This window comes from Pyxicephalus adspersus, chromosome 12 (genome assembly GCF_032062135.1).
Source record: "Pyxicephalus adspersus chromosome 12, UCB_Pads_2.0, whole genome shotgun sequence".
In the NCBI taxonomy this organism is placed as follows: Eukaryota; Metazoa; Chordata; class Amphibia; order Anura; family Pyxicephalidae; genus Pyxicephalus; species Pyxicephalus adspersus.
In genome coordinates, this window is record NC_092869.1 from 38,288,299 (window position 1) to 38,301,755 (window position 13,457).

A 13,457-nucleotide genomic window follows, 5' to 3' on the forward strand; every position below is an offset into this window, starting at 1 on the left:
TTATAGCAGGGGTTACCTGAAGGCCTGAAAGTTATTTCAAGGGTTCCCCCATGTTAATAGGTTGAGTAACACTGCTGTAGAGGGACTGTGCAGATTGTAACATGCATGGCATGCTTTTTATACAGCTTGCCTTGAGCAGGAAGCATTCATAACTGTGCAGTAGGTTCTAGGTTATTCATACAGGATTCAGTTGAAAAGGTTTAGATCCTTGGTTGCAAGTCAAGGAGCAATCTAGAAACCATTCATTTCAAACCATGTCATAGGATATATACAAAACATAACGTAAAAATGTGGCAGAGCAAAAGGTGAGTGCCTTACCTCAACTGAGAGGGGCAAAGCTCTATAAAGAAAAGAAAATGGATTAATAATGCTTCATTTGTTATCATTGTAGCCAACAAGCCAGAACATTTTTTTTTATTATATTTTGCGTATTCAATTTTTTTCTCTGTAAAGTTTTGCCTCCTTTCTATTTTTTGTGCGGAACAATCACCTTTTGTTTTAGCATATTCAGGTTTTTATTGTGTTATACGTCACAGGAACATGTCTCCAAGATTTTTACCTCTGAGAACTACAAAGCTGTTCCAACATTCACCAGAGCAAGAGGTAATAGAAAATCTTGCAAATGCCAACAAAAAAACTGAGTGGTGTTAATTCCTTTCCGGGTTAAACTAGAGGAAAACATGTCCGGCTTTCCACTTTAATTTTACCATTTCTTTTCTGGGTTCTGGAATTTAATTGCATGTGTCTCATATTGCATATGTTATATGTGTCATCCTCCATAAAGCAATAGGTCTCCTTAGAAACCATTGTGATTCCTTTTAGGTTTATTATTATTATTATTAATAATAATAAATAGGATTCATATAGCGCCAACATATTACGCAGCTCTGTACATTAAATATCACTTCACTTTTTTGTTGCCCGCCATGTGCTTCTCCAAGTTGTGGTATGAAAGGGCATATCATTATTTTCCGAGGATCAAATGCTGGTATCAAACAATTGAATGTTTAAAAACTGGGTGCAGCTCATAAAACCATCATTTGCCAAAATAAGGTGCAGAGTTCCAGCCTTCCTGGTTCTATAGTACTCTGCTGCCCTCCAGTGGCAGTTTCACCTTTTCTAGCAGTAACCAGTTTCAAACTGATTTTAAAACTGATTATTTTTTATGTAACATCACAAATATGGAAAATCATTAAAAATGCTTATCCTTCACTAGATGAAGGTTTCATTTTAATGAAAAGTGGTGTTCTGATACTTACTTTCTTTTTTTTAATTTTCCACTTTTCCAACCACTGTTCCGATGGATTAAGAGATGAAACAGATTTTGCCAGGGTTTCAGAATAGGCAATTGCTCATTCTATGGCATTCAGAAACCTAATTCACTCGATTGGAGTAGATGATCATCATAATTGGAAGTAGCATACATTTTCTTTGCTGCCTCATAGGCTACTTTTGTAAAGTGGCAATTGTTGTAAAAGTGTCCATTAGGGTAATTGAAACAAACATCATTTGTCTTCACCATTATCAAACTGGTAATTTTGATAGAACTGGTAGCAATTAAGTTTTGACTGCTATTTTATTTATTCGCCAAATAATAGTAACAGCGCCAGCATAAAATAATGAAAGATAAACTAGTGACTGTTCATAAAAATGATGATTATGTTGAAGTGTGCATAAATTTGTGATGTATTAAAGTCTTAAATTCTGAATAACTTTTGTATAACTTTAAATAATCTTAGATAAATGCAGGATCTATTTTCCTAGAAAATCATAATATTGAAGGTTTTGAAAACAGGACATCTAAAGGATTAACTATTTTCTTTTGCATCATTGCAAAAAAAGAAATATTATTATTATAATATTATTTTAAATAAATCAATACTTTTTTGGAGAATGTCTATTGTTTTACAAGCATGTGCTGTTTAAATAGAAGCTATAGTCATTTCAAGATTTTAAATATATATATGTGAATAAGATCAGCTTCATGAAAACAATAGACTGACATTAATGTTCCCTAACATTCTTCTATGTATTGTTTGTAAATATATATATATATATCAAAGCCCAGAGAGGAATCCATATTAGTTAATGACATCTATTTCACAGCCCATAGTCCCTAATATACAGATATAAAAAAAGGAGCAGAAGTATCAAATCTGTATATTTAACACAGTCTTGGAAACATGTTATGGCTAACATGTAAAAACAGAAATGTAGCCTTAATGCTAGATATAGATATAGAATGCCCCAAAATATGTAATTTCTTTACATACTACACTGTAGTTTTCTTTTAAAGACTGCATTCACCCTGGCACAGCTACCAAATAAGTCTCAATTTGCCAAGTAATTCACATTCCTAGCCAAATGTTTTTGTATCTTTTTTTATTCCAAGAAGTGGTGCAGTGTGTGGAAAGTAGATACAGCAATGCATACATTAAAAGAAAATGGACTTTATTTAATTATACAACCAAACAAATATCAATACACTATATCAGCGGTCACCCCATCTCTAAATGTACATAGGGGATCTCTACTATTGTGAGTATAGGCATAAAGAAGCCAAATTTTCTACATGGCTGGTGCTATCTGTACTCTTTCTGTGTGTCCATTAGCCGATCTTAGCTGCAGAAGATCTGTTGGTGGACAAAGCTGATGCTTTTCTTTTTTTTTGTTCTGATAAGACACTTATTCACCCCTTGCGGTAGGTAAATGACGACCCTTAGTGGATCACAAGTGACTTGTATTGCCCAGTTCCCTTGTATGTGTAGCTATTGCCTTCTGCAGATGATGTATTCATTCATCAATTATGTTGGTGGATACCAATAAATGAATTTTCCGAGGGAACGTCCAAGTCTCAGATTGGTTTATTTCTAGTTTGCCGATATGTCGTACATTAGGTGAAAGGTGAATCTGGTGTGACAACAGGGTAAACGTTGGGTGATAGTTTAAAACCTTGGGTGATCTTGAACCTAGAATGCTGAGTGAATGTTAAATGTTGAGTAAACAATTGGATGAATCTATAGTGAACCTTGGCTAAATGTTGAATTATGGATAAGAGTCAAAGATTTTTAAGAATCTCGTGTGAAAGATAGGAACAAAAAGTTATGTAAATCTTGGTTAAAATTGGATGAACCTTGTTTTATTGGCTGTATGTAACATGACCATTGAATGAAAGATAAAAAAAAGTTGAATCTTTAATAAAAGTTTTGAAGGTCTAGGGTGACTGGTTGGTTGAACTTCAAAGATGGATGAAAAATCATTCTTGGATACAAAAGTTGGAAATTTTTGACTTTTTAACATTTCTTGTGACCACTCCACGATGCACAATTCCTTAAAAAAAAAAAATGTTTGTAGATTTCCTTCCTGTTATAGATTCTCTACAACAGTGGTCCCCAAACTTTTGGAGCTCGCAGACCACTTAATGCACGGACTCCGGACCACGCATGCCCGGGGAGCCGTGTGTCACTCAAAGGGGAATAAACTTCCCCTAGATCATGATGCCAAAACCCGCCCACTCTCCCACTGCGGCTCTGGCCGGTACGCCCCCCAAGCGGGGTCCTTCTCCTGATCCCGCTGGGGGATGCACTGGCCAGAGCGGCGGCCCACTAGTGAGCCAGGAGTTGGGCACCCCTGCTTTACAACATTTCAATCGTATTCTGATCAGGTCTTTGACTAAGCCAGTCCATAATCCTCCATTTCTTCTTTCTGAGTCATTTTTGGTGGATTTGAAGGGGTGCTTGTAATGATTATTGGGTCGAAAGATTAATTTCCAGCTCAGCAGAGGGCCTCACATGGTCATCAAGACAGCTCTTAATTTCATAAAGGGAATTTTATGCACTTTTCGAACAGATACAACAAACCACTCTAATAGTATAATAACCAGACCAAAAGGGGGCAAAGGGAAATTAATTTGTAGGTTTTATATACACTTTAAATTTCAATAGGACTCACTCAATTTCAATACCAACACTCCCCCTTAGCACTCCCCATCAGGTGCAGTCCATCCTGCCCATCCTGCATTCCCCTGCTCTAGCCCTGGCATTGAGCTTCCCAACCTCTGAATTGTTACCTCTTATTTAATCCAACCAAATGTGATTTATGACATCACTTAAAGGAAAGCAATGAAGCATATAAGGCAACGTAGGATTCCCTATTATAAGATATAGTACACAAGTCCCTGCTCCGGAACTCATATAAATTGTGAAGCAGCTGGTGAGAGACTATCTGTCTATTCCTGCACTGACATCTTTATTCCAGGCCTGTAATACATGGCAGCTCACTGCACTGAGTTACTGTGTGCAAACCCTGCTGGGACCAGAGAGGAGGGGAAATACTGGTTTCTTATATAAAGTGATATGTTATTTATTTAACATCATCTTGAATAGTAATATTATAACACAGTGCATTTCCTGTGCTATAATTTGTAATTAGAAGACATGTCATGACAATTAATTAAACGTTTTTACCGCCGAGTTAATGGAGAATTTTAAAGTTTGTATCAATCCAAAATCTATTTTTACAGTATGTGTGCATGATGCCTCGATGTATAGAGATGATTACATTTGTTGCAAATTTTATTATCCAGAGATCCTGCATGTACTTCTTGTTCTAGGCAGACAACGCTAAGCCATTGCCTTACAATAGGCAGCAGTGTTGTCAGCCTGTTGGCCATCTTAAGCAGCACTGCCAGCAGGCTGACAACACTGCTGTCATTGTGAGACAATGGCTTAGTGTTGTCACCCTGCAACAGGAAGTACTGTTATTAGCAGGTATTCCAGGTATAATACTTTGGAACACATAAACAACCTAAAAAATAGCATGTCATTTAAAAAAAAAAAAAATTGTAGACTTTATGTTTAGCCAATTTTAACCAAATGTAGCTACAGACCCATGGGTATAGATTTGTGTAATTTGGACCAGGGTCCCACTTCTGCGGCAACTCTGCACTGCTGATGATGGACTTCCAGCTACAGATCTATAGGACCCTAAGGCTAATTTTTGACAAGGCCCCCAACATTAAGGACAATCCAGTTCATATCAAGTCCCCCCCTTTACATCAGAGTTTCCCCAACCCACAATAAGAACCCCACCTCTTCAACTCTGGATTTCCAGAGTCCCCGGGTTACATACGAGATAGGGACTGTATGTTTGTTCTTAAGTTGAATTTGTATGTAAGTTGGAACAGATACATTATTTTAATAAATGCAATTAGGACAGATGTTTGTCTCAACATATTATTAGACAGCATGGTGTCAGTTACTGTATAAAATCCTCACTGTGAGCTAATCACAAACAAAGCAAAAAAAAAAAAGGAAAACAAAGCAAAAGGAAAAAAACTTAATGGAGCCTAGACATTCATTACCTTCTGGAGTAAGCTGTGCTTTGATATGCAAAAAGAAACAGCTGCAGAGTTTGTCTTGGTCATTAAAGAGTTGAAGCTGCAGAAGAGCTCAGTCCTTAAGGTCACCTACAACCTCAGCTGTGTTTTGCAAAAAAATTCTTCTGCAAGTCTTGTATGTATTTAGGAGTGGTCTGTATGTCGGATGTCCTTAACTCAGGGACTACCTGTATCTGATTCTTCTTTCTCAATCAGAGTCCAAGCATGAGCTCCCCTTTCCATTATAGTCACCAGTCACCACTTTACATAAAAACTCCATATTCCCATCAGGAGCCCCCCCCCCCCCCCCTCACACCCCTATGCATTGTACTTCAAATAAATGCGTTCCCCTAACACAAAGCTTGCCAACAGCAATACTCTTGCATTTCCTAAACACATTGCATTGTCATTGTGGCACAGCAATATTTGCAGGAAGGCAGTGGCATTGTTTGGTCTCAGGCCTGGCCTGTTTAATAATGTTAATAAGGGAGTGGTTGTCACTGAGAATGCTGCAGAACCGATCTGTGATGGTAATCAACTCTAATCAGGCACTGCGGGGCTTATTTATTATGTGAAATAAGAAACATATTCTTCAAGGGCATAACAAGGGCAACCAAAGCATGCCATGCAGCTGCTGGGGGGTCCAAAGAAGCACGGCTATACAGTGATTTATTGGAAACAAGCCTCAATATTTGCAGTTTTCTTAAGAAGATGTTTTTTTTGTGAGTCCATAGCTAGGTTTCTTGCAGACTGACAACACAAAGCCACAAAGCAGCATTGTTGCCAGCCTGCTGTGTGTAATTCTTCATTTGTATGCTGGGCTGACTACAAGTTCTATCAGACAGGAGGTTGAAATGCTATTAAAGGAGCACACACACAAGGATGGCAATATAACTGCTAATTGCAAGAGAATGTTTTACTGTTCTGCAACTTGCTTAGGAAACCTGTATACAGCGTGATGTGACGACAAACATGCTGAAAAGATTTAGGGTTCTCATATCCATGATGCAGACCTTAATTTGAGAAGTCCTCTAGTATCATTCCATATCCTGAGGGTCCACACATGACAGTGGCAACGAGTGGGCTGTTGGCAGGTCATGTGACATTCTGGGTCTTCTGATATAGTAAAATTTGACTTTTTGGGGATCATTTTTTTTTACCTAAACAGGCAGTAAGCCGTCTTTTTGCTGATCACATGATATTCTAGGGGTTTTCTAACTGCAGTGGCAATGAGCAGTTCTCTGGCATTATGTGACTTCATGAGGGTCCTCTTCTCTCTGCACCAGCAATGATCCCTCTTTTGGCTGGTCAAGTGACATCATAGGGGTCTCCTTCCCCCTGCATATACATTGACCAGTCTTTTTGTGAGTCCGTTGGCTGGTCAGGTGGCAACCTGCGGGTCCTTCACTCTCTGCAACAGCAATGAGTGGTCTTCTGGCAACTCATAGCATCCTGAGGGTCCTCTTCTCTCTGCAGCCACAATAAGTGGTCTGATCTCGCAGAGAATCGGGCCTTTCTCGCCAGGCTGCAAGGTTGTGTTCTCACCAGAGATCTGGAGTTTGTCTGCAGTCACAGCTGATTGGAACCACCCCCGTGCCTCCAGTCAGCTGTGACCGCAGGTTTGCACGCTCCCTGGCCTGTACTTATCAATGATAAGTACAGCCCGGTGACCGTGGGAACTGAACTCAGATGAACTCTCAATGGAGAAACTTCATTGAGAGTTCATCTGGAGTTCGCCTGCAGTCACAGCTAATTGGAGGCACTCGCGTTCCTCTAATTAGCTGTGTCCGCAGGTTCCCACGCTCCTTTGACTGTACTTATCAATGATAAGTACAGCCTGGTGACCGTGAGAACTGAACTCAGATGAACGCTCAATGAAGTTTCTCCATTGAGTTCGCCTGCTTGGATTTTGCCTGCAGTCACAGCTAATTGGAGGCACTCGCGTGTCTCTAATGAGCTGTGGCCGCAGGTTCTCATGCTCCCTGGACTGCACTTATCAATGATAAGTACAACCCAGGGAGCGTGGGAACCTGCACTTTAATGGTATTTGTGAAATCGGTTCACTATAATTTTGCGGACCCATCGGAAGTTCGGGGAAATTTTCACGAAAATGTCAAAGGCATCCTCGCTCATCCCTAGTGGTCATCTAGCATGACAATATATTGTGACAGACCATTTCCCCCTGAGGTCTTCTAACCATGGTCACACGACATCCAGGCGATATTGTTTTCTCTAGGGGGCAGTGAGGAGTCTATTGGCTTGTCACAAGACATCTTGGGGTCCTCTTTTGCCTTCTAATCTTGCCAGTCATATGACATTTTGGGGTTCTTCCTTCATATATGTGGACAGTAGGTCCCCTTGTTGGCCCCATGAAATTCGTTTTTCTACCTGCAGATGTAATGAGGATTCTTCTGGCATCCTGAGGGTCCTTGTCTCGCTGCACCATCACTGATACCTCCTTTGGCTGGTTATGTGACATCCAGGGAGTCTTCACCTTGTGGCTGCAATGAGTGCTATACTGGCTGGTCAGGTGACATTCTGGGGGTCCTCTTCTACCTGCAGCTGCAATAAGTGCTTTTGCCTGGCATTGCACCCCGTAACCGATCATTATCTAATTGGTGGCACCAATACTGAAGCCTTGTGCCAACGCAATGTGACTGGAAGCCATATATTCCGCAATGTAAATACCACGCCTGTCAGTGTTACACAGGGTGTGATCACGTACGTACACAGCAAGCATGACAATAATGCAATGACTCTGCACATACAGCACAGACTCCAACACCTCTTATGTAATGTATTCACTGCAGACAAAGTGTACCTGTCCTGCAGATGTTCCATATCCAGCAAAAGTGAGCAAACTGGACCACCTCTGGGCAACCAGGAAATCCAATTAACCAAATCTGAGAAATAAAGCCAATAAATTCACTCAATTTGCTATAATCTAAGCAGGCTTTTCAGGTTGACTAGCGCCATCACAAGACTGGTCTAAGAACAGCAGTGTCTGATGCAGAGAACCAGAAAACGGAGCCGACTTGAAATATATGAACCCAGCCACTAAATTCCTTAAGTAACCTTTAACATAATAATGACATTTCAAAAGCTGTTTTTTTTAATCTGCAGTTGTCATTAAACTAATACCTGGTGACCTGAAAAGACTGCCCATGTTTTATCATTTACTGTTATAGAATGACAATGTGCTATATTTTTTTAAAATTGTGTTGCTGTGTTGTCACACTTTCACATCTTCCCATAAAGACCAATTCAGCACATCATGGGGCACTGTTGTGACCATTGTGAACCCCTCTTCTCGTACAATTCCATGCAACCATAGCTGGTGGGCATGCAGAGAGATCAGGAGAGAAGGCTTTGCTCTACTGTTCAGACATGCTTCCTGCTCTGGGGTGACAACACTTCTCTGCAGATACAGTACAACCAGTGAAAGTTGTCACTCCAAGTCAGAAAGTGTATTGCTGGCTGGATAATCAAATAATACCGCAGCCACCATACCTAAGGCCGTTTACCTGAAACATCTGACATGTCTGTCTGTAAGATTACCTTGGATTACCCCCCATGGGCAGTTCTCATTTAACATGCATTTACCTTACTCATTGGTCCTGTTTTAAAGCCACTCCTGTTGTGATCCCAACTCAGCATTCTGAGTGCAGAGCGCATACAGTAAACTCATAACTTTGCACTGTATGCTGGGCTGCAGGAATGTACTGGTTACAGATTAACCTTGTTGTGACACACGCTCCTGTCCATGTAGGCACATGCGTGTCATAGGACAACAAAATACTGCCTGCTTGTTACATGTGTGGTGTAAATAGAATAAAACCTGAAATATTAACATGGATGGGCAATCACAGCTCTCCGTCAGAGTGTGGCGCACCTTGCATTGCATGGTAATGCGAATTAAATTTGATAAATGGACCACAGAGGGCAATATATCAGACTTGCACCCTTGCGCCAACATATAGTAATACACAATCATGCACCATGGTGCGCTGCAACACATGTGCACTGGGTAATACATTAAGATAACATTGACAATAAATGCATTAATTGTGTTGCAGTAATGTGTGATAAGAGTGTTGGAGATTTGGGCTTGTCAACAACCAAATCTAAAAACAAAATAAAAACAGCTTCAAGCTTTTAGATTGGCTGTTGGTTATCAAGGAATGAGACCCTCTCAGACACCAACAGCTAATCAGAATGCTCACTACAGTATGAACCAAAACCCCACCCTGTGGGTGTAGTTCTGTAGTCATCAGAAAACAATATTAATAATAATAACAACTTTTATCAATATAAGAACATAAAGACAGAACAGAGAGGTCTTAATTGGCAAGATTATTGTATTTAAGATATAGTGCTTCTCAAAAATACAATATAAATCCATAGGATCCTTACAATTGCAAGTGATCTATTGTGAGGCTATCACAGGATGGCTCTAGACAGTCAGCAACTAATCACAAGTATCAACTAGTAATTCAGAAATCCAGACTGTAACCTGGAGATCTGCGGTAAAAAAATGTTCCAGAAATTACCCGACCCGTTTCGCCCCTTAAGGGCTTCCTCAGGGGTTATGTAACATTTGATGCAAACAATAGTAACATTGAACATCATGTTATTAATAATCAAGTGGTGCAAAAAGATAAAAATAATAAAATATATTCTCTTACTACAAATTAACATGTTTGATTAGCCATAAACATTGCTGTTTATACATAATCATCGCATATATATAAGATAATATATCCAGAGTAATAGTTCATCCAGACAAAAGACCCCTTTGTTCTGTTTTTTTTTATGTTCCTAAAGTATTTCTGGTGTTGGCAAGCATCTTTATGCACTATATATACCTAGTGATAGCTTATCTACTGGTTTCTACCTGTTGTTGAACTTTTATCAATACACAAAAATATTTAAACTTCTCCAACTGAAAAAACTAAATATTTTTAAAAAAGAAAATAAATATGCTTCAACCATTTCCTGTTTTATTTAAAATATATTTTCTTTGCTAGGATTTATAAACCTATCAATTTGTAGGAAAGTTATATTGTTACTGTTTTGCAATTCTTTTTTCAGTGCCAAGTTATGTGGGCAGCAGAGACTGTGGGCGGTAACCTGTGCGGGATCACTAGCTTTCTTAAACCTTATTGGCCAGAGTGCACTCCATCACCGCCCTCAGCCAATAGCGCAGCGGCAGGGGAGGGACCAGCTCAGGGGAAGTTGGACTCTCACTTGTTATAAAGTTGCCATCAGCTGCTGAATCTCCGTAACCCATCCACAGCCCGACCAGCCATGGCCAGACCGCTGACCGACCAGGAGAAGAGGAAGCAGATCAGTATCCGGGGAATAGTCGGGGTGGAGAATGTCTCCGAGCTGAAAAAAGGCTTCAACAGGCATCTCCACTTCACCCTGGTGAAGGATCGCAATGTTGCCACCACCAGGGACTATTACTTTGCCCTGGCACACACTGTGCGTGATCACCTGGTGGGCAGATGGATCAGGACCCAGCAGTACTACTATGAGAAAGACCCCAAGGTAACCTGCTGGGTATGGGGGGCTGCAGATTGGCATTAGGTGGTGGCATTCACCCTGTGATCTCCCTTCCTATTCTTATGGGGCTGTCAGTGATCACAGTGAGAGTTGGTACAGCTGCAAGTTGCAAATGGTTATCAACAGTGATCATCATGGCTTCCTGGAAGAAACAGGAAGACTTGTATTGTGCAGTCATTGCTGGACAATTACCATTGCATGCAATAAAAAATATCTATATGTTATAAAATCTATCCTCAGACAGGCTGCATCACCAATAAAGAATATGTGCCCTGTTTAGTGTGTTTGTGTTTAGGTACATTCTTATTACATGAATGTTGGCAGCATGCTGTAAATCCAGACCACTATCCTTGTACAGGGTGCAGCACCTTAGCAGTCTGATCTGCACCCCAGAACACATTGTTCTAATCTGCAACTTTACTTGTTGTTATTATTAAGTTCCCCCTATGAGTGCAATCATTGCTGGACAATTACCATTGCATGTAATGAAAAAATATATCTATCCATATCATATAAAATCTATCCTGATCCCATTGTTCAAATCAGCAACTTTATTTGTTAATATTAAGTTCCCCCTTTGTGTAGGTTGGACATGGTACAGGTAGCCATGTATTGTGCAGAGCAATCATTGCTGGACAATCTATATTATCTATAACCAATCCTGATCCCATTGTTCTAATCAGCAACTTTATTTGTTAATATTAAGTTCCCCCTATGAGTGCAATAATTGCTGGACAATTACCATTGCGTGCAATAAAAAAAAATATATCTATATCATAAAAAAAACTTTCCTCAGACAGGCTGCATCACCAATAAAGAATATGTTCCCTGCTTAACATTTTTTGTGTTCAGTTGCATTCTTATTACATCAAAGCACCCAATGTTAGCATTCTGTGGATCCAGACCACTGTCCTTGTATGGGGTGCAAAGCTTGATCTGATCTGCACCCCAGAACACATTGTTCCACTCAGCAACTCTATTTATTAATGTTACATTCCCCCTATGAGTGGGTTGGATATGGTACAGTTAGCCTTGTATTGTGCAGTGCAATCATTGCCGGACAACTACCATTGCATGCAATAAAAAAAAATAATATATAAAAAGGAATGTTACCTGTTTTATTTTTGTGTGTAGTTGCATTCCTATCACATCAAAGCACCCAATGTTGGCAGCATGCTGCAGATCCAGACCACTGTCCTTGTACATGGTGCAGCACTTAATCTGATTTGCACCCCAGAACACATTGTTCCAATCAGCAACTTTATTATTAACTATTTATTAATATTAGTTTCCCCTATGAGTGAGTTGGATATGGTACTGAAATACTTAAAGAACTTGCTCCTACTGCTTAATAAGAATACAATACTGGGAGAGTCTATGGTTGGAGGCAACAATTTTATGAAGCAGGTGTGTCTTTGCAAATAGCCTGGAAAAGCAAATGGCTTGAAACTTTAGAAGTTTTCTGTGTTTGTGCAGGGCCAGTGACCCCAAAAAAATACTGAGGCTGCAAAAGTTAGTAATATCTACTCTTAATATTTTTATGTTAACTGTAATTTTAAAAAGCATTACACAGGCAATATGTCAGAAATCTGGACCGCTTCTGTGTAGAATTGAAGTCTGGGTCCTCTGAGGTCAGACATTGCCCCCAGCCCAGTGCTTTCATCAACAAGAGTAACAGCATTGATTGAAGCACTGTGTAGGGGCTGTGTTGGACCCCTGAAGATCTGGATATAGAGTTCTGTGCTGGAGCAACTGTCAGGAGATGACTGCTAATGAATCCTTAAAGCTATATTGGCCTAACTGCCCCTATTCCTTGATCCAAATGCGATTTTTGTTTTTTTTTTGTTTTTTTTATTTAAAACAATTTTATTTTCATTAAATGTGTTTTTAGATCCAGTAACAGCAATATGTTTCTGTTCCTCTGTGTGTAATGCAGACAGATTATGGCTGGTGAAGGGGATGCCATATCTTTACAACATTGCAGCACCCATTTGCATGCACACACAGACCACCCTGGGTACCCAGGTTATGGGATGCTGAATTGCATGATTAAAAAAAAAAATGAAAAGGGCAGGTCAGGGAGAGTCAAGCTGGGTGGGAAAGACTAAATGATGCTGCAAGTCCTCCAGCCAGGAATTGTGCATGCATCCTCCAATGCAAACTGTAAGAAGCTTACAGTGTGCAATGAAATCGGAGTAATCAACTTCAGTCCGGGAGACCAAAGCAGGGGTTGGAGGGCAGATTTATTATAAATAAATTAAAATATTGCACAATTTTTTGCATTTTTGAATTACAGTAATATATATTGCTAGGCTTTAAAACCAAGAGCTCAGCTGTGCAGCCAGGCAGCTGGTATTTCCAGGAAGAGCAGTCAGCAGTGACAACCTGTATGGACTGATAACCAGATATAGCAGAAGGTATTCCTTGTTTGCTTGATTTATTATTTATAATAAAAAGGAGCTTTGTATAGTCCATGAGTCATTCTGCAGCGATTGTCTCTTCGCCCCCCCCCCCC

The 13,457-nt window shown here is 39.9% G+C and overlaps 1 protein-coding gene across 1 annotated transcript in view; it reads left to right on the forward strand.

The window, feature by feature from the left end:
* The first annotated feature begins 10,635 nt into the window (after positions 1-10,635).
* The window catches only part of PYGL (glycogen phosphorylase L), a 23,450-nt gene continuing 20,628 nt past the window's right edge, over positions 10,636-13,457 (forward strand). The window contains exon 1 of the mRNA XM_072428448.1: positions 10,636-10,927. Coding sequence (XP_072284549.1) covers positions 10,685-10,927 — 243 coding nt within the window. The 5' untranslated portion in view covers positions 10,636-10,684. The remainder of the gene's footprint in view (positions 10,928-13,457) is intronic.